The sequence below is a fragment of the Grus americana genome, chromosome 12 (assembly GCF_028858705.1).
Source record: "Grus americana isolate bGruAme1 chromosome 12, bGruAme1.mat, whole genome shotgun sequence".
NCBI lineage: Eukaryota > Metazoa > Chordata > Aves > Gruiformes > Gruidae > Grus > Grus americana.
In genome coordinates, this window is record NC_072863.1 from 11,680,733 (window position 1) to 11,701,706 (window position 20,974).

Below are 20,974 nucleotides of genomic sequence, written 5' to 3' on the forward strand. Positions count from 1 at the left end.
GTGCTCCTCTTCTAGGCAAAAAGCATGGGCCAGGGCTTGATTTTACATTTAAAATTCTGGCACAGCCTGCCTGCAGCCTGAAAAGTCAAAGCCTGGGCTAACTTGATTCATCCCAGTGGGGCCTTCTTATCATTCCTGCAGAGATGTGGTAATGATCAGCAGTCCCTGCTCCCTGTGATCCGCCTAGCTCCTGACAGCTCAGCCTGCAGCCGCAGTGAGACCAGAACTGTAAGCAGACTTTATTTTCTCAATACACACTAAATTCACTCTTCTGAAGGATGCCTGAGCAGGTGGGCTGAGTGTACTGGGTCTGCAGGGAAACTCTTCTGCTCCACTGGTCAAAGAGGTTTTCATTGCACCCCTGAGGACAGAGCAGACCATCCAGAGAAGGGCTAGCTCTTTGGTATGAAGACCATGATTTCATTGCTCCATTGCTGTTCTACCCACACTGTGAATTCCCCTCACAGTCACTCCAGCCCCCTGCAGAGTGATATTGGTTTCTTGAGACTGTCAAGAAAAGGGCAAGATGTATTACCCCTTATCACATAGGTTTGGACCATGCCCATGAAGCAAAATCTCCCCAAGAAAAAATCCTGGCTATTATCAGAAGTGTGGAAAAGCACCGCTCGCACATGCTGAGTCATCCCCTGAGTGACCAGTAACTGTGGGCACTGCCAGCCCCCCTCCAAGCCTTTGCGGAAATTCTAGGATGGTCTCCGCTTCATACTGCATTTCTCTGACTCCCCTGTAGCCCATCTCAGGGTGACATGACCCATGGAAAGACCACTCTGATGATAGCCAGTTAAGTTGGAAACACCCTCCACTCATAGCAAAAATGTGACTAAATGTGTTTCTGTAGGGCACCCAGAGCAGAGAGCACAATGACAGCTGTCAATAAGAGGCACAGGTGAAGAAACGAAAGGAAACCATGCACATATACTTACACCAACATCACCTGCCAGGTCCTTCCCTGGATTCACTGAGGTTGGTGCAGATGCTTTCCTGATGCCTCTTGTGAGTGTGTCCTCCTACATGTGCTAAGCCCATGTTCAGGTGCCTTCCTCAGACCTCAGAGGCACCGAGTCCTTTCCCAAGGAATCTGCTAGCTCTCGGCACTTCTCCCACCTCCTCCAGCTAGTTCCATCTTGAGGAGGCAGTTTTGGCATTCTGCTAGCTAAAATGAAGACCTGTCACACTCTCTGGAGCTGCAGTGTCACTCAGGAGGTCTGGGAGCAACCTTCCAGAGCTAGCTGGGTTGGTATTTTGGCCATATCCAGCCACTGATCCTGCATTTTGTATTTCCCTATACAAAACATATTCTATGTGAACACCTGCACGGACAATGTGTAGCTCATGGTTGGCTCTTGTTTGAAATTATTCTTGAGAATCATCGATCATTTTGAGGGTGACTCACACCTGCAATCCATCCTCAAGGAACAGAGCATCAGTGCCTGGTGGGACAGAACCTGTCTTTAGCTGTTCTGGTCTCCTGTACTGCCCAGACCAGTCCTCTGCTCTCTGCATCAGGCTGGGCACCTGAAAAGCTGGGACACCAAAGTTTCCTTCCTGATTTAGGAAATCAGTGGAGCAGCTGTGCTTGCAGAGCTGCCTGTGCAGCCCAGACCCCCACTGATGAAGGCAGCAGTGTCCGAAGGCAGCAGGAGTGCAGTCCTTGGCTGAGCGCATACACTCGCATTGGTCTCCTGAGCTGGGATGCCAGCCAAGGAGCGCATGCAGCATCCCTGTGGCAATGCACAGGCTGTTCTGTGAGGACCCAGCATTTGGCTGGCAGCATTACAGGTCTTTTCAAATGGCACCTCCTGGATCTGCTCTAGGAGCTGCCAGAACAATGCTTGCAGTGAGTGTTCAGGGCCCAAGCTGACACCGCAAGTCAGAGCTTATCCAAAATAAGGACTTGTCTCCCTGCTACTTGTTTTCTGGTTAAAAGGGGGTCTGCTGGTTCTGCAGGGAAAATGGGAGCAGAGGGGACATGCCAGAGAAACCCTTCTCCCTTCTAGTGCTGCAGAGCCCTAGGCAAAGGGAGGAGGAGGGGGAGGCTGGGGAAAGGGCTCACACAGAAAGCAGAGGCTGAAACATACCTGCCTTGATAATCTGAGGTGGGGGTGTCTGGCTAGCAGCCCTGGAGAATATCATCTTCTTGGAGTCCACCAGGAGACGGCAGTAGCCTGCGATTAGGCAGGCGAAGTTGGTGGCTTCAGGCCACTCCATCAGCAACACCAGTGGCTGGAAAGCAAGAGAGGCAAAGCACATGAGGGCCATACAGCTCAGCTGACATAGGACCAGTGCTTCAAAGGGGTTGCACCGGGGCCCTGCACTGGTGTGACTGGTGAGCTGGCTGGCGCTTTTAGCATCCGCACAGGAAAAAACAGCCAGGTGCATGTCCTTGCTCCAGATCACCAAACAAATCGCTATGCACAAGAAAGCACCTTGCTGCAGCTGTAATTCCTGCTTGCTGACTCCCCTAAGGATGATGAAAGAGGTGGAGCCCTGCAGGGCACAGGCTGTGCGTGGCAGGGTCCCCATACAACTGGCTCCTGATCGTTTGTCCGCATGCCAATGCTCTAAGCCTACCTGCAAGCATTAGTTTTAACCATCAGGCCTTGGGGAGCTCAGGGAGTTTGTGGAGTCTCTAGCTGCCAGAACCCCCGTTTCATTGCAGGCACCACATCACCCTCCATAAACTAAGACATCTGCTTCCAGCAAGATGCAGAAGGGGCAAAAACCCATTCCAGGTTCCACTCTGAGCCTGTGAATCTTATTTAAATCTAACCCTTTGGAAAATTAAATTTGTGCTTAGGAGCAGATGGTGTCTTCTCTTTTAGGAGAGCATTTATTAGCATGCTAAAAAAGGTCTTTGCTTTAAGAGAAGAAAAAATCAGGCATGATCTGCTTGCCACATATAACCTCACTGCACAATCTAGCAGCAGACACTGCAACTCCCCAACTCCCGGCTTGTCCCAAGGAGAAGGTTAGCTAGTCTGGGGAAGCTGTCGGGTTGCAATCCACTCTTACCTGCCTGGTGAGGTCCCATGCACTGCTGGGACCTGGCTGGGCAGAGCAGCCTGCACCGGCACAGCTCAGTTGAGTGGTCCATGCTTGGTCTGAGCCTCCAGCACTGCTCAAGGCGGACCCATGAGATGGAAAAAAATTTGACAGTGCCTTCAAAAAAGTTATTGCATGGCAGCTCTAGCCCTCATCTATCCCTTGCAGAAAGCACCCCTACCTAAAGGACCTTTGTACCCAGGTACAGGGCTTATCTGAGGCAACTCTAGCTACTGCTGTAGCTCGGTTGCCTGTCCTGCCATGCTCGGTCTCTTGCACACTGACAGCCCTCCAGGACTCAGAAGAACTCGTTTACCACATCCAGGGCAAAACAAGCCTATTTTAAAAAACACTTAAGCCTATGCAGTGTGAAAAAAATTAAAGCTAATTTGGTTTTCTTGTTTTATAACCCCAGAAAGTTCCTGGTACCCACTGGCCAGTTCTGTGCTCTGCTCAACACTTGCTTTTTTAAGCCACCAAGCCAACTCTGGCAAAGGAAGACCCAGTCTTACAGCACATCACGGTCTGGACCATACAATGCAATAAACCTGGGTGTGAAACCATCAGCCCTGGGCAGAGCCGCATGTGATCCCCAGGCCACGCCAGCCCCTGGTAGGGGCTGATTCTTCCTACAGCCAGGGTAAAGAAATTCCTTCCTTGGCTCCTGTGCAGGAAGAGAAAGGAGAAGAAATAGCCCAACATGGAAGAGAAATAACCCAACAGGCAAACGCGCTCTGCCCACTTGACGACGTTCTTTCTGTGTCATCAAAAATAACCTTGAGATGACACAGATCGAAGGGAAAGTATCAAGACAGAGAGAAAGGAGAGAAGAGATTCCCCACATAGCTCACAGGAGGCAGGCATGCAGTGGTGGTGGGGGGTGACACCTCTTAGCCCAGCTCCAGTCTTGACATAAGTGATGAAAGGAAATCATGTGTTCCAGTTCTGCTGTATGAAGCATCCTTAAAACAAGTGCCTTCTACACAGAGCTAAGCCTTCTTGGGTTTTTCAAGCCATCTGTTGAATAAAGAGATATTTGCGCATTTCCCTTCCTCTCTTATGCAGCAGTAGGGGTTTGAGTGCTAGCAACAAGAAAGGAAGCAAACGCCAAGGGGGTGCTGAGTATCCACTACTGGGAGATTAAATGAAGAGGCCAAGGTGGGTTGAGAATTCCCTTTCAAAAGGAAAACTAGGGAGGTAGTTTCCACCACATGCGAGTCACATGCCAGAGATTCACAGCTAGCTCTTGGGGACACCAAGGCTGAGCAGCACAGCGTCATGGACCTTCAGTGCCTCCCTGTCAGCGCTCACTGTTCAGCCTGCAGTGCAGCACTACAGCTGGGTACCACCACCTCTGAGACTCAGTCCTATTTCCATCTTTGCTCAGATACCTCTGCTTCAGGATGGTCCCACCCATCCAGATATGGGACTGGAGGTTCTTGCTGACCTTGCTTCTTCAAGCAGCCCCTGGATCAGTCCTCCGCAAGAGGAGACAGGTCTGAGACACAACCACCCCAAAATGGTGTTTCTTGCCTACAAATAAAACACATGCAGTGCACCAGGATGCCACGAGCTCCCTGCCAGGTCTCCAAGCAAGCCCAGCCTCCAGACCAGCTTCCAGCAATTGGTGCATGGCATGCTGGGGTTAATTGTAGCACTCTGCTCCGAAGAAAAGGAATCTTAATACTGATTAACATTAACAGCTTAGCGAGGGGTCTTTGAAACCATTACTCTCACATCCTGGCAAGCAAGCAGCATGAGAGTTCTTCTCTAATTGTCAAGCATTCAAATATTGTTATTAGGGATTAAATCACTTCAGGGGCAGCTCGAAGAAGCCCATGGCCCAGGAGCCCCCCCCACTGCAGGGGCTCTGTGTCCTGCTGATGGATTATTGGCTGTTCAAAAAGATACTGAACGTGAGCAAAGCTGCTGCAGTCAGGCTGTGTGTCTCCCCTTGCCTTGGTGGCTTCTCTGCTGCTCACTAACAGAGGTCTGGCTGTAACCCTTTCCCATGTGGGGTTACAAGACTGAATCTCTCTTCCACCCACCTAGGTAATTTTGCTTAGATTGCAGCAGCTCAGCTGCCTTTGAGACTTCCACCCTGCTGCCACATCTCCCTGAAAGTGGTCAACAGATCTGAAAATGATTTGTGTGGTCGAGGCAAAGAGGCAACACGATCACAGCAGCCTTGTTTCCTTGGGAAATCAGGCTACAAAGAGGAGGTGTCAGGGATGGCAGATAATGGAGATATTACTTTTAGACTTCAGCAATCTTGGTCACCCTGTTCCACACAGGCAAGGCAAACAAGATCTCGTGGAGACAGCCAGGCACAGACGAGCTGAGCAAACATTGACTTTCTGAATAGTTGCATGAAAAATTTCCAATGAATGTTGCTAAGGGTTTTAGATGGCAAATTCAGGGCAGCTTTGTAGGGAGCTGCTCTAAGCGACAACAACGCAGGACTGTAGTCTGTGTGTTGGGCTTCCTTGTGATACCCATGTCTTGCAGCAAACAGGATTGACCTCCTTTCCCTTGGAAACTTCCTGGAAGGAGCAGTGAGGGCTCATGCCTGTGGTCAGTATTGGCCTGGTCTCCAAGGGGCTGGGGCTCATGCAACATCCCTGTCTCCCCTGCAATTTTTTTAACTTGCTGCTCAATCTCAACCAGACCTGACAAAAAGGCAGCAACCTGAAAGAGCATGAATCTTCATAGGTTTTCTATACCCAGTGGTGTGGTAGAGCAGAGACTTCTGTGAGCAGCCAGAAAGCAGGGAAGGATGCAGCAGGAGCAAACCTGGTGTCATTCCTCTAAGACTTGCTCCCTGTCCCATCAGCACTGACTTTTTTGGAAGTGGCCACAAAATGCAGTACCTCTTTTCCAGCTCTTAATCAGGAGATGGTGTTAATCACCAATGGGGAAAAAGTTATTAACTAGGATAACTCTCTGGTTATCCTTCTGCCATGCGCTGGTGGCGTGTCTCATGCCAAACAGCCCATCCCCTTTCTCCTCTTCACTGGTGCGTTCTCGCTGTGACAGTGGTGAGGGCTCATACCCCAGCAGCCCAGAGGGCTCTGCTTCCCTGGCATGCCAGAGCAGCAATGCCTGTCTGATTTTTGTCAGGGCAGCAGCACCTTTAGGATGAAAGCTGGTTTTATGCAGAAGCAAACTTACTTACATAATCCTACTGCTCTAAAAATGCCAAAAATCAGATTCCCAGTGGGATGCACAGGTAAAGGTTCATCTCTGACCTGTAATATGCCAACATGAAAAGAAGCAAATTTAAAAGAGAATGCTCTTTCTACATCTAAATGCATAACACCAGCCCGAAATTATTGATGTTTTGATCTTTCACTCATATTGGTTTTCTCAATTTTCTAGTCCCAATATGAAAAGGTCATTTTTTCACTTAAAGTTTCCTGCTTGGCAACCAGTCTCTCTGGAATGTAAAACAAAATACATTTATACTGGATAGGAGAGATAAGTTTTCCATTAGCTTATTAAGGATATAGTGCTTTTTCTAGTATGCCCTGCCTTTAAATCAAAACTCAATGTCTTTCTGGAGGATATTCTCTTGTTCAGACAAAGGTGAAGGTTTCATAGAAGAATGTCTGGAGGAAATTGTATGGCCAGGGTTATGCTAGAGGATCTTAACAATCATATTTAAATTAATTTATGACGTGATCTATGCATCCTATAACCCTTAAGCTTATGTGCATTTCTTTTTAATCTCTCCCTTTTATCATGTACTTTGGGTCTTACTCTTCTTCCTTTAATGTAGTGCAGTAGAAAGGTGGGAGATGAATTTACATAATTTACGTTGCCTGGTTTACTTGAGGTGCACTGCCAAGTTTATATTTAATAATATAGGCATCCAGGCCTAATGAGACAGCAATCAATTTTTCACTTGTACATTGACCTTTCCTTCACTCTCTTTAAGCATTATTAACTCAGCTCTATCAATACCAGGCTGCTTGTGATTAGGACCATTATTTCCCATTTGTTGATCAATAAACCTCCTGCCTTTGTTAGCAGCAGACCTTCAGGTTTCTGCATCAGCGTCTCCTTCCTTACGGTTTGAGCAGCCACAGTCTCCGCCAGGTGAATGCTCTTCTTGTTCCCTGCTTGGTCACACAAAATGTCACAGTGGGTGGAGAGGCTCCTCTATAGGCTGCAAACTTGTAGGTGTCTCCTTCTCTCCACTTTGATGGGGGTCCTGTGTCCCCTTGAGGTGCTGCTGAGTCCTGGGGAAGGCGCAGGTCCAACCTACACTTTTCCATCATGCCAGCCACCCTGGCCAGCTTTCATCTCTCCCCCCAGCTACTCAGAGGGCTTGTGCTCTTCCCTGTGGGATTTTTGATAACCAGAGCCTGCCAGTGCTTTTGGCATTCTCCACACTTCCTATTTGTTGAAGCAAGTTGTCAGGACTCCCATGGTTGCAGCACCATCAGGCTGTGCTCATGCCCACACCTGAGGCCTGCTTGTTTGGGGTTTTTTTATTCTTTTTTTTTGTTTAAATAAACAAATCAAATTTGACTTCGCAGGCTTGGAAACTCCTCCTCTCCACATGTTGTCTGACTCTTGTGTTTCTGGCTGACTCCCATGCTTCTGGCTGGCGCCCACCCGGGTGCCCACGGGCAGCACTATGGGTGGCGCTGGGGCTTGCACCACACACTAGAAAGGCTCTGCAAGGGGGGGAAACTGCATCCACGCCTCCCACCCCAGGTACTGAGCCAAAGAAAAATCTCAATTTCTCCCTCTCTCCCATGTGATGACAGTGTTTCAGAATGGCTTCATGCAAAAAAAAGATGAATTCAGCTTAGAGAACCAGAGCCTTTAGGTCCATCATCACTCCAAAGCCTCTCTCTTCATGTAGGAGAAATCTGATGGGCTTCAGTCACTGCTTGCATGAGTGGGAGTAACGCTGGCCTCGCCCGCCCTCGTCAGTTTGATGGCATTCCTCACCATTTTCAGACTACGATTTGGCAAACACACGTATGGCACTGGCCTTGGCCCCCACAGTGTGTCTCTGCTATGCTTGGCTAGGGGGAGCACCACTGGGCTCGGGACCGGCTGTGGCCCCGCCGGCACCTGGTGCTGCCAGCTCTGGTGGGGAAGGCCTGGAGGCAGAGGGGCCACTATCCCATTGCCAGTGAGAGGGAGGGGTGGCCGGCAGGACTTGGCTCCTTCCAGGGCAAGAGGGGAAGGCTGCGCCCCAGCCGTGCATGGCAGCTTTCTATTTACATGGCAGGCTGGAAGCATGCCAGGGCCCCTGGGACACTGACATCAATAGCTAGATTCCAGGCACAGCAGCAGCCAGGGACCTTTCTGAATTAATTTTTCCTTTGTTTTCCTCTGTTGAGTCTTGATCTCTGCTAAAGCGCTGGCTGGCTGCAGGCCCTGCTGGGAGACATGAAGTCAATTACGCCGATGCCTTTGATTGAATTGTGCTTGGCGAGTGGCCAGATGCCATGGGCTTCTGCCCCGCAACCCAGCGCAGGGATGAGGCACAGCCTGGGACAGCTCCTCCGTTAAATTGCAGACGTGTGTCCAGCCTCAGGCGATCCGTCTGCCCCCCTGGGTACTCCTCCTTCGTTCCCACTCAGAGGGCTTGGCAGCCTTTTTACCAGTGTCAAAACTGTTAATAATAAAAAGCCCAGCGGCGTATAGCTGTGTAAATCAGAAAGGAGAAATGCTCCATTTGAAAAGGCATTTCAGTAAGAACAAAACCTTTGCTTCTGCAGGAGCTGTGAAGCAGCACAGCCAGAGGTGCGACCTGGTGGAGCCACCTGGGTGGATGTCAGGAGCTGACTCCAGCGTGCCCATGGAGCTAAGCAGCAATCCCCTTGCCTCCTGCACTGGGAAGCTTGGGTGAGCACAGTGAGCAGCAGCCCGTCTGCCTCCTCTGCAACCCATCAGTGCTGCTGGACTTGTCCAGATGCCACGCAGATGTTGGCACTGTCCTTCCCAGGATGCTGGGAGGTAGAAGAGGACTTTGCAGTTCTGTGCTGGGGAGGAGGGGAAACGCATGCCTGGAAGCCCAAATCTGAGCTTGCTCAGAAGCATTGGCTGCTCTCAGTGCTGGTCCCAGCACTGCTGGGCAGATGGAGGAGAAGCCCCCAGGAGATGTAGGCCTGTGGGGCCCCCAGACCACTGAGAAAAGCTGCATTTAATGCATAAAGATCACAGGAGACACCAAGTACCACTACCCTGTTCCCAGCAAATCTATGAGCTCTGGAATCAATGCTCAAACACTGGTAAGTCTGGAGCACAGGAGGAAGAGCGGAGAAGTGACAGCCCCAGCAGAGAGAGGACTTTGCCAGGTGGGAATGACCACGCGATCCTGCTAAATGCATGGCTGCAGCACAGCTGGGGAAGCACCATCCTGCCCCTAGGTGCGTGCTGTGAACCTTCTTAGCATTTCCAAGCAAACCTGCCCTGCTCCCTCCATGGCTGTGGAGGCAAAACCTGCTCCTCTCCTCCCAGCAGCTCCCTCAGACATTACAGGGAATAAAAATCCTTCTTGGACCCAGTAGCAGAGGCCTGGAGGCTTTTGTTCTTCTGTCCTGAGGTTGCGCAGCTCCTCTACCAGGGCTCCTGACAGCATTTGCTCCCGCCCTTGCCACCCTCACAGTGGAAAACAGCTAAAGAAAGCAAAGCAGAGGTGCCAGCCCTGGGTTTATATCCCAAATGGGCTGGTTTAAACAGCAACTGAAGCCCAGGATGGAAAAGCTCCAAAACAAACCAATTAACTACCCAGTGAATAATTTATAAGACAAACACCATTTCTTTTCCTTCTGAACTAAATGCAAATAGTTTTCGATCTCCTCAAGCCTGCTTGTTACCTGAAAAATCTTCCCCAGCTCCTTCCTGGCAGGTATGTCTGAGCTGCGGTTGCAGGCAAGCATCAGATAAGGATGTTTGGGCGGTGCAGTTGGGGTGTGCAGACCTCCTGGCTGATGGCTGCTCCATGACCTGACCCCTTTTTTTAACCTTTAGGATCAACTACACAACATCAATAAACCTGGTGCTTAGAAATTCAAAATGGCCTTTCTGCACTAATCCCCTGTCACTGAACATCTGCTGTTTCCACAGTAACCCAGCGAGCAGCTGCGATGGGCTGCTGCCACCCCACCGATTCAGACTGGCTCGCCACATCCCTGTCGTTACCTGGGGAACACACCAGAGCTGCCCCAGTACCAGCACCCCTCAATGCAGCGCCAGGCATCACGGTGTCATGGCCCCAGGGGGACACTCCCACCTGCTCGGCAAGCCACAGGGCTCCAACAGGCTTCCAGGGGTGATACTGATTTGAGTGCAGGTCCCCAGAGCAGTCAGGACACTACTTCGAGTACAACTCTATAACGGTTTATGACTCACGGTGGAAACAGATTTATTTGCAACCCAGGGCTTCAGCTAGCAACACGTTCAGTGCAATAGAATAATTGCAGAAAGCAGATTAGCACTGCAAGGTAATGATTTTTTTGCCTGCTTTTCTTAGCCTGCCTCATCCATTGCTGTCCTGCATAGGATTAGCGTATGCCTCATTTTGGAGCAGACATTCTGGCTTTAAAACCCAGCACTTTAGATAATAGTTAAATGAAGACAGATAACAGCAGCCTCTGCACTGTCAGGGTGCTGTTGAGCCTGCTGAGATTCACAAATGGGATGCTCACTCCGCTCCAGGCAGGCAGAGGGGCTTTTCATACATGCTTGCAGGAAGTTGTATGTGAGCTGCCTTTCCTCCAGAAATTGGGAGGCTGAATAGAGGGGACACAGGAGAAAGTCTACTCCTACATCAGGAAAGGGCTGGTGGTGTTACAGAGTTAATTACTGCTGCAGAGCATGGTTGAGGGGAGCGGCACTGCAGGATCTGTGGAGAAGCCATGTGGGAATCGCCATCTAATTTATAGCAGATGGATGCAAGCATCACCTCAGCCTCCAGCACATCTGCTGCTCCTGTGGCCAGTCTCAGCCACACACCATACAGTGCCGGGGGGGGGTGATGACTGCCCTCCTCCATGCCAGAGAGGGGGCGGCGGCACCAGAGGGGCCCATGCACCCCACCGTGAGCTCAATGCGCTCCTGGGGCTGAGCAGCACCGCATGGAGCAGAGCTAATGCCGCACATCTCCCCGCACAGTACTTGCAGCCAGCGAGACGGCCATGGAGCTACATGACAGCAGGAACATGCTGTGCTCTAAGCGCTTGCAGTGAGCCACAAGCAGTCAATCACAGGGTCGTGACCAGCCTATTATTAATGTATTAATGTCACGATTTATACACACATATCTGAGGGGTGTGAGCACCAGGAGGAACCAGAAGGGTTACTCATGGTGCAGACAATATCCCTTGGTTATACCTGTTCTGTAGGCAGTAGGGAGGAGACGCAGTGGGCTCCTGCACAGACCAGGCAGCTGGAGGGGTCAGGCAGGGAGGGCTTCCACCTGCCTGCGCTGCAGTGGGGGAGGTTTGAGGGTTTTGAAGGGTAGGGACAGGCACAGAAGGACACCAGGACTTCACCTGGGCAACAACTGACCTCAGTGGTATGCAGAAGAGGCAATATTACAGATATATTGCAGTGGAACAAATACCCACTGAATTACAAATGGAAAAAAAAAGGGCTTCACTGATGAGGCTGTTGGAAGGGACAGCTGAAGCAGGGGGGATGAGGATGAATGTGGCTCTGGCAGAGGCAATCGGGGTGTTAGTGCGATTCAGCAGAGCTACTGGACCAGGCACAGTGGCAGCAGGAAAACAGACTTGGAGGAATTAATGAGCCTGGTGGGAGGAGGTGCTAAAATCCACCAGGAGAGGCGGCAGCAGGAGAATCCTAAACAAATCCACTGTGATTACATCTGTGAGGCTACATCTGAAACAGAGAGTGCAAGGAAAGGGCTGCAGAGAGGGCTGAGGCTGAGACCTCACAGGAGATGAGGAAACGTGGAGGCCGCCAGCAAAGCAGCTCAGCTTCATCAGCCTTGCGGGGGGGGGGGGGAAAGGGATAAATGTGGGGGCTGCAAAACTGACCTACAGCCAAAGGCTCAGAGGACACCCTATCTGCTGTGCAGCAGCACTTCCATGCCCCAAAGCAGTCACAGTTCCATTGTGCCAGATGTCATGGCACGAGATAGCCTCTGCCAAGCACTGCTGCTGTCTAACTTAGCTCAAATGTGATCCTAATTCTGTCCTGTTGAATTCAAGGTGGGAGGAGAAGATGAGGCTTGGCATTTATCTGTCAGATCACTCCCTCTCATCTCTGTCCTTCCCCACAGGGCAGGGAAGAGCTGGGCACGGGGAGGCAGTGAAACTGAGGATGCCCTGCAGCACGCACACGGCTACCTGCCTGCAGGTGTGCCAGAGATGTCCTAGCTTATTAAAAACCTGAGCAAAGGCCAATGGAAGATCTGCTTAGGATCTTGTGACTGCTGGACCAGACACCAAAGAAGTCACTAAAGCTCTTACTGTATTGCTGACAGTCCTTCTGAAGGGTTTGGGACCCAGGAGAAACAGGAGACTGCGAGGGGTGAGGAGGGGTGGTGGGGCCTGACTATGGGGATTGACTACCAGAACCAGCACTGCACCACACAACTAGCAGAGGATGGCAGGATGATAATGCTCAGGGCCTAGGCGGGCATGTATGCCGAGGAGTGGAAAGACTGCTCCATGGGCTGAAGGGGAGGATGATGGAGGCAGCTGGCAAGGTACCCAAGGGGTGGCTTACTGGAGTCAGGGACACCCATGCCCATCCCTGGGCATGGGCTCAGTGATCTCTTCTCATATTCTGAGCCTGACACTCCCCGTCCCATCATTTCCAGTTCATTCAATGATCCTGTATGGCTTGACAAGTTCTGAAAGTGCTGCTAACACATGAAACCCCATCAGTCCCTTCCAGTACCTGCATCCAGTCCAGGTATGGCCATGGACCGCTCCTCTCCAGCCCTGTGCAGAGGCAAGGCGCTGTCCTGCCTCCAAAGGGCCCTGCTACCTGTCTGGCCTGTGTCATCCCCCTCTGCCCCAAGGACCCTGCCTGAACTGTTGGGTAGGTGTTTGGGTCGTGGCCAGAATGCCTACACCACGCATCCTCAGCGTTAGTCCCTGCTCCTATGGCACAAAGAGCCAGGCAGGCAGGGGAAATGCTGCAGACCACGCGCCCTGTAATGGCAATGTGAAAGGGGCTTTTAAGTCCCTAGAAATCTCCAAGCAGATGCTCCAACATGCACTTGTGTCCTGAACCCACTCAAAGGCAAGCACCAAACCCCAAACAACAGCCTCCACACTAGCCCCTCTTCCCAGTGCCTGCCTCCGCAGCACTCGTGTCTACCTTGGCATCCAGGATGCTCGTCTCCACCCGGGCCACTCCCTGGTTCTCCCTGAACAGCTGGATCTTGCTGACCTTGCTGAATTCTGACAGCACCGTGGTGAGGTTGGTCTTCAGGTCGATGACGTGGCTGATGCCATGCCGGGGTCCCACCAGAAGTGTGGTGGCTGGCTGCTTCTCGTCCTGGTAGCACAAGCACATGGAGAAAGAGAGACAGATGGACAGGTGAATAAATGCACCTTGGAGCTGCATGGGCTGCCTCTGGCTCTCTCTGTGGAGCCAAGCCTCGATGTTGGCAGCTTGGCCAGGTCCCAGATGGCTTCTGCAGAGCAGCAGGTGAAGCTGGTGCCATGAAACCCCCTCCCTGAGCCTCTCTGCAGAGCTGGGAACAGTGTGCAGGATGCCAAGGCTATTTAAAAATAAAACACCTAACTGACTGTCCACATGAAATATTCAGGCCTGCTGGTGTCACTACAGTAAAGTAAGAACATGTTACAAATCTGCCTGATCTGACATTGCCTCTGAGAGAAGGAAGCAGAGGAGGGAGTGAATGCGTTTTAGAAAAGAAGAAAGACTAAAGCCTTGACTGAAAATAGAGATCTTTCTTGCTCTGGTCTGCCCAGGAAGGATGCTTCAAGCCAGACCTGGAGGTGAAGAGGAACTGGGCAGACCAGTGCAGAAGAGAATAAGAGAATACTTTTTACCACTTACACGTGGTTCAACTCCTAGGCTGGTTCAGAGTCATTGCTTTGGTATCAGAGATGGAAAAAGACAGGGCACGCACACCAGAGGTGAGTTGCCCAACACTGCACACCCAGGCAGTGTCAGAAATAGGCTCCAACTGCTCAGCCATGGCACTGACCAGACACACATGGTTCTGCCTTCACCAGTTTCCTACAGGCAGCCCTTTGAGCTGCAAGGTGAGGAGCTCCAAGGTGTGGTGGAAGCAGAGCAGATCAAAAGCTGCAAGAGATGGAACCCAGGAAGCAAAGCAAGGGAAGCCAGGGAAGTGCTGAGACCTTGGGTGGGGGTAAAGGGAAGGATAGCAGAGAGGTGACACTTACATGGAGACCCCTGGATGGGGAGGTGGAACGAGAGGGATGGAGAGATGAGCCAGGCAGCAGGGAGACTTAGCGGGACCATTGTTCTCCTGTTTGGCTTGGTAGCTTTCCTCCTGCCATGGAGAAAGTGAGGTGGCTTGGGTGAGGGGTGGAGATGCCTCTGATGGAGATGAGTAAGGAGTGGGCTGTGGCGGTGGCAGCTTCCTGAAAGCTGCCAAGCAGCAGCTGGGCTGGACCACTGCTAACAGAGATGGTAAGGCCAGCTGGGCTACTCCCTGCATGGAGAAGCAGGGAATGTGGTGGCCTTTGCCAAGGGTGGCCCCCCTCCGAGATGGATGGCAGGATGCTGCCAGGGCAGGACCGAGCTATAAGGATGTGTCTGAAACTACTCTGACTTCATTGAGCAGGTCATCTTGTTGTCCAAAAGGCTGGCAAGAGAAGAGCTGACCCTGACCCTGCGGAGCTGAAGATCTGACCTACTGTCAGCAGAGGCTCTGAAGGTTTTTCTCGATGGGCTTGGACACCAGTGAGGCAGAGCAACAGACTAAGGGAAGTAATCTCTGTGGGAGCCACATCTCCCCTGGCTCTCCCCTCCAGTGCACACTCAGGACCAGTGCCAAGCACCTCCCAGCCCATCCTGAATTACCGTACCAGTCCCACTGTGTTGAAGAGGACCCCAGCAAAGGTGGGCAGCTCATTCAGGATCCTCAGGTACTGCAGCTTCGCCTGGGCCATGGAGACCTGACAAAACACATCACACAGATGATCACCACCAGCACAAGGGGGAAGAAATGCAAGAGGCTGGCACAAACTTAGGAGCTCCCAAGGAGGGGTGCGCAGTGTGTTGGCAGGCAGCTCGGGGCATGGGCTGTGCTGGCAGTGAGCCTGGGGGCTTGCCATGGGATGGAGGAGGTCTCCACTCCCCTGCTGCCCTGGGCAGATGCTGGGAGGTTAACTCAGAGCAGAGGCACAGCCAGGGAGGAGCCCAGACGCTTGATATATACTTCCCCTGGGGGATGTATAATCCCTGCAGAGATGTATAACCTTCCTGGGGGATATATAATCCCCCTGGAGAGCTCTGACAGCTGCAGTGACCAAGGCAGTGGCTCAGCAGCCTCCTCCAGAGTTTTCCAAGCCCAGAAGCAGAGATAACGATAAACATAGGCTAAACTGATGTGGGCCGCGTCAGCCAAGCTGAGAGCTGGCTCTTGGCTGATCTCACCCCACTGTTCCTCACTGCAGATCCTGAAATCCAGGTCAGTTCTTGGAAGTGGATTCAGGAGAGAGAGCAGCTGCCTAGCTGTCACCCCAGCATTTATCTCTCATCCAAGGGGACTTAAGCAGCAATAACAGGAGGCCCTGAGCAGCCAGGGACAACAGGATGGCCAGAGCAGAGGGCACACTGACACCCCACCAGCAATGAGCCATGGCCACGTGGGTTGGGCTCACCTTGGTTCCGCCAGGCTGGTTCTGGTGAGCTTTGAGCTGCTGCGAGAGGGATTTCCGGAGGCTCTTCTCTTTGATGAGCTGCAGGAGCGAGGGGGGCAGGAAGGGCTCCAGGCCCCACTCCTTCCTGTGGGGAGGGAAGCCTGCCTGAGTAGCCAGGCCAGAGACCCCCACCAATGGCAGAGAGGGCCAGACACCAGAGATGCTGCCCAGGAGCATCCTCTTGCCATCAGAGGGAGCCGAAGTGGCACCAGCACTTCCTTGGTGTCACAGCCAAAGCAGTTGCAGCCCCCAGTCTGGGTCCCCAAGGGGATGGGACTTTGGGCTGGTGTCACAGCCACCAGCACAGGGCTGGAGAATGCAGCGGTGCCAGGCTCTGCAGCTGAGCCCAGCTCCCTCTCACCTTCATGTAAGGTTAAGGGATGCAGGGCAAATCCCCAAACCGCTTTTGGGATCCTCTCGGGGTGCCATCTCCCCCCTTCTTACCTGTGCACACTGGGCAAGGCCAGCCTGCATAGACGGACTCTATGGATTTAAGACCATCGGGAGCTGTAGGAGGGCTGAGCCAGGGCTGCACAGGTTGGTGATAGGCTGAGATTACACAGCCACAGTGCCTTCTCCTTGCCTTGGATGCCACGCAGAAAATCAGCCCAGGTTCCCATGGATATGATCCTGGGCTTGCAGCAAATATCCCCGCCAGCCCTGGCAAGGCTGCCGTGCGTGGCATGTCAGTGTGTATGGGTCTTACACAGCCCCATGGTGGGACCAGCGGCTGCGTGTCACTGCTGCCAAGCCTCTGAGCCACCAGCCAGCTACAGGGAGGCTCCCAGGGCATCTCATGCTCAGCACCCCGGAACACTGCTGGGAGCACCCCAGTTACACAGGCACTATGAGCAGGAGCATAGGGAGGGGACACAGGAGGGCTGCATGGGGAGAGGGAGGAGGACTCACTCCACGTTCTTGAGGGACACCTTCTGGCTGGGGTGGGTGGCTGAGACGGTGATGTAGATGTGGAGGGCAGCCAGACCCAGCAGCACCTCTGGCTTGGGGTCTGTGCCGAAGCGCTCTCTGATCACATCATTGCGGCTCTGCAAGAGGGAGGAGAGGTGTCCTGGGACAGCCACAGGGACAAGGCACCCGCCACCTGAGGGATGCCTCCACAGGGCCCAGCCTGGGCACATGCGTGGGCCATGAGCACCATCAGGTCCCATTTCCTAAGGACGAGTTCCCTACCTGGATGTACAGGTACTCGAACGCTGCAGGGTCCTGGCGCAGCAGCTCCACTGGGTCCTTGGGGAAGAAGCTCACACGGAAGAGACATCTCATGCCATGGTAGTGTGTCCTCTGCACAACCTGTGGCAGGAGCAGAGGTGAGCAGTGAGTCCAGGAGCCGTATATATTTGCCTGCAAGGCAGGAGACCTCCTCTCCTCTCCAGTGCAGGAGGGAGATTTGGTTTCTCTCCTCCATGCACCACCTGATCCTTTCATCCCAGGAACAGCCTAGCCTTCCTTGGCATGACCGCTTTGCCTGGTGCTGCAGGGATTTATGTCACCAAGGCTAACACTTCTTCCACAATCCCCATTTTAATCCTGATCCTATGCAGCACCAGCTTCCTGGCTCCCCTGGGCAGGTCAAGAATGTTCATGAATGCTCTATGCAGCTGCCCAGGCTGGAGCACAGAGCACCTCCATGGTTCTGTCAGGGTGGGATGGGTAAAATCCTGATCATCTCCCTCTTTGGCCACCCTTTGCAACCCTGAGCCCACAGGACCATGCCAGAGGCAAGGAGAAGCTGTGCCACCCCACGGCACAATCCTGGCCAAGCCCCATGCCAGTGGGAGAAGAGCCTCCCTGTGCCCCAGCCATGGCTGTCCCAGTGCCCTCCCGCACCCATCAGCTTACATGGGCCAGCGGCTGCTTGTCCTGGAGCAGCAGGAACCGGCGGCTCTGCTCCGGGCTGGAATACTCCAGGACCAGGGCAAAGTGTTCAATGTGCCTCAGGGACAGGCGGTCCTGCAACGTCACCATCACGTCCTGCAAATGCCACAGACAGGCTTGGGTGCAAGGCACTGGCTCCGTCCCAGGGTGGGAGCTGGCACCCCACTGAGAGCCCCCTCCTCCCTGGCATCTGGGGCTGTGCCAGTGCAGGATGAGATCCTGCAGTGCTGAGAGGGGCCACAGAATGGTACACAGCCACTGCCAGGTGAAGTGACCTTGCAGCAGGTGGCGACTGGCAGTGAGACCTCCAGCACCTTGGGTAACACTGCAGTGTTTCAGAGCGGGGCTGTAGGGAGCTGGCCCCTAGCAGAGGGACTTGCAGGAGCATCCATCCTGGCTGGAGGGCAGGCTCACAGCAAGGAGAAAAGTTAGGAGTGGGAGAAAGACAGCAAACCCCCATCCCTGCCAGCGGCAAAGCATGTTGCCTGGGGAGGCAGAGGGGCTATCTATCATGCGGTGGCAGTTCGCAGCCAGCCAAGTGCTGCTGCAGTGTTTGTGCAAAGAACCAGGAGACAAGGAAAAATGGATCGAGCAGGAGGGAGGAGAGAAGCATCATGGTGCCGTGGGGGGGGAGCAGAAGGGCCCACCTTCACGGTGGTTCGGCCATCGAACGTGAAGGATTTGATCTGCCCGTTCTCCAGGAAAACCTTCAGCACGTTGGGAATGAGGAGGAGAGCTTCTTTCTTCAACATGTCCTGGCACATGGAGCCGGCAACAGGGAAGGCGAAGAGGGTGGGGTCACAGAGAGACGGAGGGAGGGTGGGTTAAGAGAATGAGTGTCAGTGATGGAGCAGTTATGGCATCCGCCACTTCTCTGGGCTTATGCACTAAGAGGCACATTTCCCTTGAAAATACAGCATCTCTGCCGAGCCATTGAGAAGTGCAGAGCTGGAGCAATTCAGAGTTGCCTGACAGATTAACCTCCCCAGCTCCCAGCAGCTGCAGCAGGAATGGAGCATCCCACTCTGGCACATCCCAGAGCTGTGCCCATGCCTGGCAGCCTGTCCTGCCCCCCACCTGGTGTCCCAGAGGGGACGCAATGGCCGGGGTGGCTCAGAGCCAATCCCCCTTTCCTGACCCATAACCCAAGCCTAGCCCACCTCAACCTTGCACATGTCCTGTGCAGGAAGTTGGGTGAAAGATGATTTTATTTAGCAAGAAGCGTTTCAATCAGATAATTACTGAATTGATTTTGCTTAGAAATAGAATTTGCTAGAAGCACTTTACAGGGTGAGGGTTTGGTTTGGTTTTGTACGCTGCTTAATAAAACCTTTCTGCAATTAAGAGATAATTGCACTAGGCTGGAACGGTACTGCAGTATAACAGCTTCCATTGCCATACAGCAGTGCTCTGGTTACCCTGCCCCATGCATGGGCACTCCTGTGAAGCCTTTGGCACTGGGTTGGAAGTCACAGACCTTCCTTAGGGCATGCACTGGCACTACCTGGATGTCACTCTTGGGTGCCCAGGGGGACTCAGGTGGGACTAGATTTCCAAGGCCAGTTTCTAGGGCTCCATCGAGATGGAAGTGCAGAGGAGGACCGTGGCATGTCCCCCCAGCACTGACCCAATGCCTTGAATGTGCCCAAGAGCATCTATCCTTTGGGGCTCCCTGGGCCAGGGGGCTGCTCTCACCCATGGAGCCCAAATCTGGGGAGAGAAGGCCTGTGGCCCCTAGCCACCTTGCACCCCATGGCCCCGGGTATGCCTCAAGGGGTTGTTGAATCATGGAGGAAAGCAAGGCAGGACTTACTGGGTCCGTCTCGCCGACTGTCACTTGCTCTGAAAATCGGACCTTCACCGGGTTAGACCTTAGCTTCGCCTTCTTGGCTGCACTGATGAAAGCAGATTTGGGAGACTGGAAAGAGAGCACCGGGTAAATCACCTGCTTGCCCTCAGAGCCGTGGCGCAGGGAAAGCCAGACATGGGGCCTAGAGAAAGCCTCTCCGAAGCCAGCATGACAATGGGGAGCAGGCAGTGAACCATGAAATGGGGGCGTGGAAAGTAAGTCCCCTTCGCTGTGGTTATACAGTGCTGCAGGCAAGGCCAGACCAATGAGCAGCAGCCCCTGAAGTTACTCGAGCACTCTCAGTGTAACAGGGAAGGCTGCAGCCCCAGCAGGCACATGTGCCTGGTACCCACTGTGTAGGCTGAGCTCCAGCAGACATGAGCCAGGGCTTGCTTGGAGGCACCAGCACTGGTTCAGATGGGAGAGACAAGCCCCTCAGATGTGTATCTGCAGCCACAGGGAGGAGCCGGGTGGCTGGGAGATGGGAGATGGCAGGATCTCAGGCAGCCTTGTGGGACTTTCGGGTGGCAGTGCTGGGTGTCAGGGAGCCTCTGCCTGCACGTGTCCCAGCATGGAGGTGGTTGTGCCACAGAGCTGTGTGCATCTGAGGGTGCTGGTCCTGTCCTGGCTGGCAGCCATCCAGGGCCAGGAGAAAAAAAGCTTTTTTGGACCCCAGCACATGCCCGATCCTGACAGAGCAGCACTGGGCAGTGGCATCTTCTTCCCAGAAAGGAAGGGAGCACAGGGGAGCTCTCACACTTATCTCCCTCACTGACATCAAAGGGCTCAGTAAAGCAGAAATGATGCCCTGCCAACACCACCACAGGCATGATGGTTCAATCTGCTCCAGCGCCATGGGCGCCGAGCCCCAGTGCACCATCACCACCCGGTGCCAGTGCCACCACCAGCTGCACTGCTTGGGGCCCACAGCCTGGCACTCCCATCTCCCCAGGGACTCCCTGGCAAAGCCTGCTGGGAATGGCAATGGCACATCCCTCACTGCTGCCTCTGGCACGACGGGTCACTTCATCGGATGTGCCTGATGCCCTCAGCAAACCGTATGGGTTTGGGGACATTCTTCCTCCCTCCCTCCTGCAAGGAAGTAGTGATGAGGACAGGGAGATGGCTGTGTGCCCACACTGACTCTGCAGGCTGCAGCAGCTCTAGGACGCAACAGCTTGGAAGAACCTTGGGGCAGTGGGACACCAGTCCAACACCTCAGTTTTGCTGCCTGAGTGGTTCCCTGGGGCCGCCAGGGACCCCACCTTGGTCTCCCAAAAGGCTTTTAACCCCTGTCCTG

The 20,974-nt window shown here is 53.3% G+C and overlaps 1 protein-coding gene across 19 annotated transcripts in view; it reads right to left on the reverse strand.

Annotated features, from left to right (window-relative positions):
* Positions 1-20,974, reverse strand: part of FRMPD3 (FERM and PDZ domain containing 3) — a 69,064-nt gene that overhangs the window by 15,663 nt on the left and 32,427 nt on the right. For 16 of the 19 annotated variants that reach the window (XM_054839804.1, XM_054839801.1, XM_054839805.1 and 13 more), the window contains 9 exons: positions 19,639-19,743; positions 18,473-18,580; positions 17,790-17,921; positions 17,121-17,240; positions 16,839-16,975; positions 15,891-16,014; positions 15,093-15,182; positions 13,384-13,563; positions 2,100-2,244 (listed from right to left, as the gene is read on the reverse strand). In XM_054839804.1, coding sequence (XP_054695779.1) covers positions 2,100-2,244; positions 13,384-13,563; positions 15,093-15,182; positions 15,891-16,014; positions 16,839-16,975; positions 17,121-17,240; positions 17,790-17,921; positions 18,473-18,580; positions 19,639-19,743 — 1,141 coding nt within the window. The remainder of the gene's footprint in view (positions 1-2,099; positions 2,245-13,383; positions 13,564-15,092; positions 15,183-15,890; positions 16,015-16,838; positions 16,976-17,120; positions 17,241-17,789; positions 17,922-18,472; positions 18,581-19,638; positions 19,744-20,974) is intronic. The other 3 variants (XM_054839807.1, XM_054839791.1, XM_054839796.1) reach the window with 3 other exon arrangements.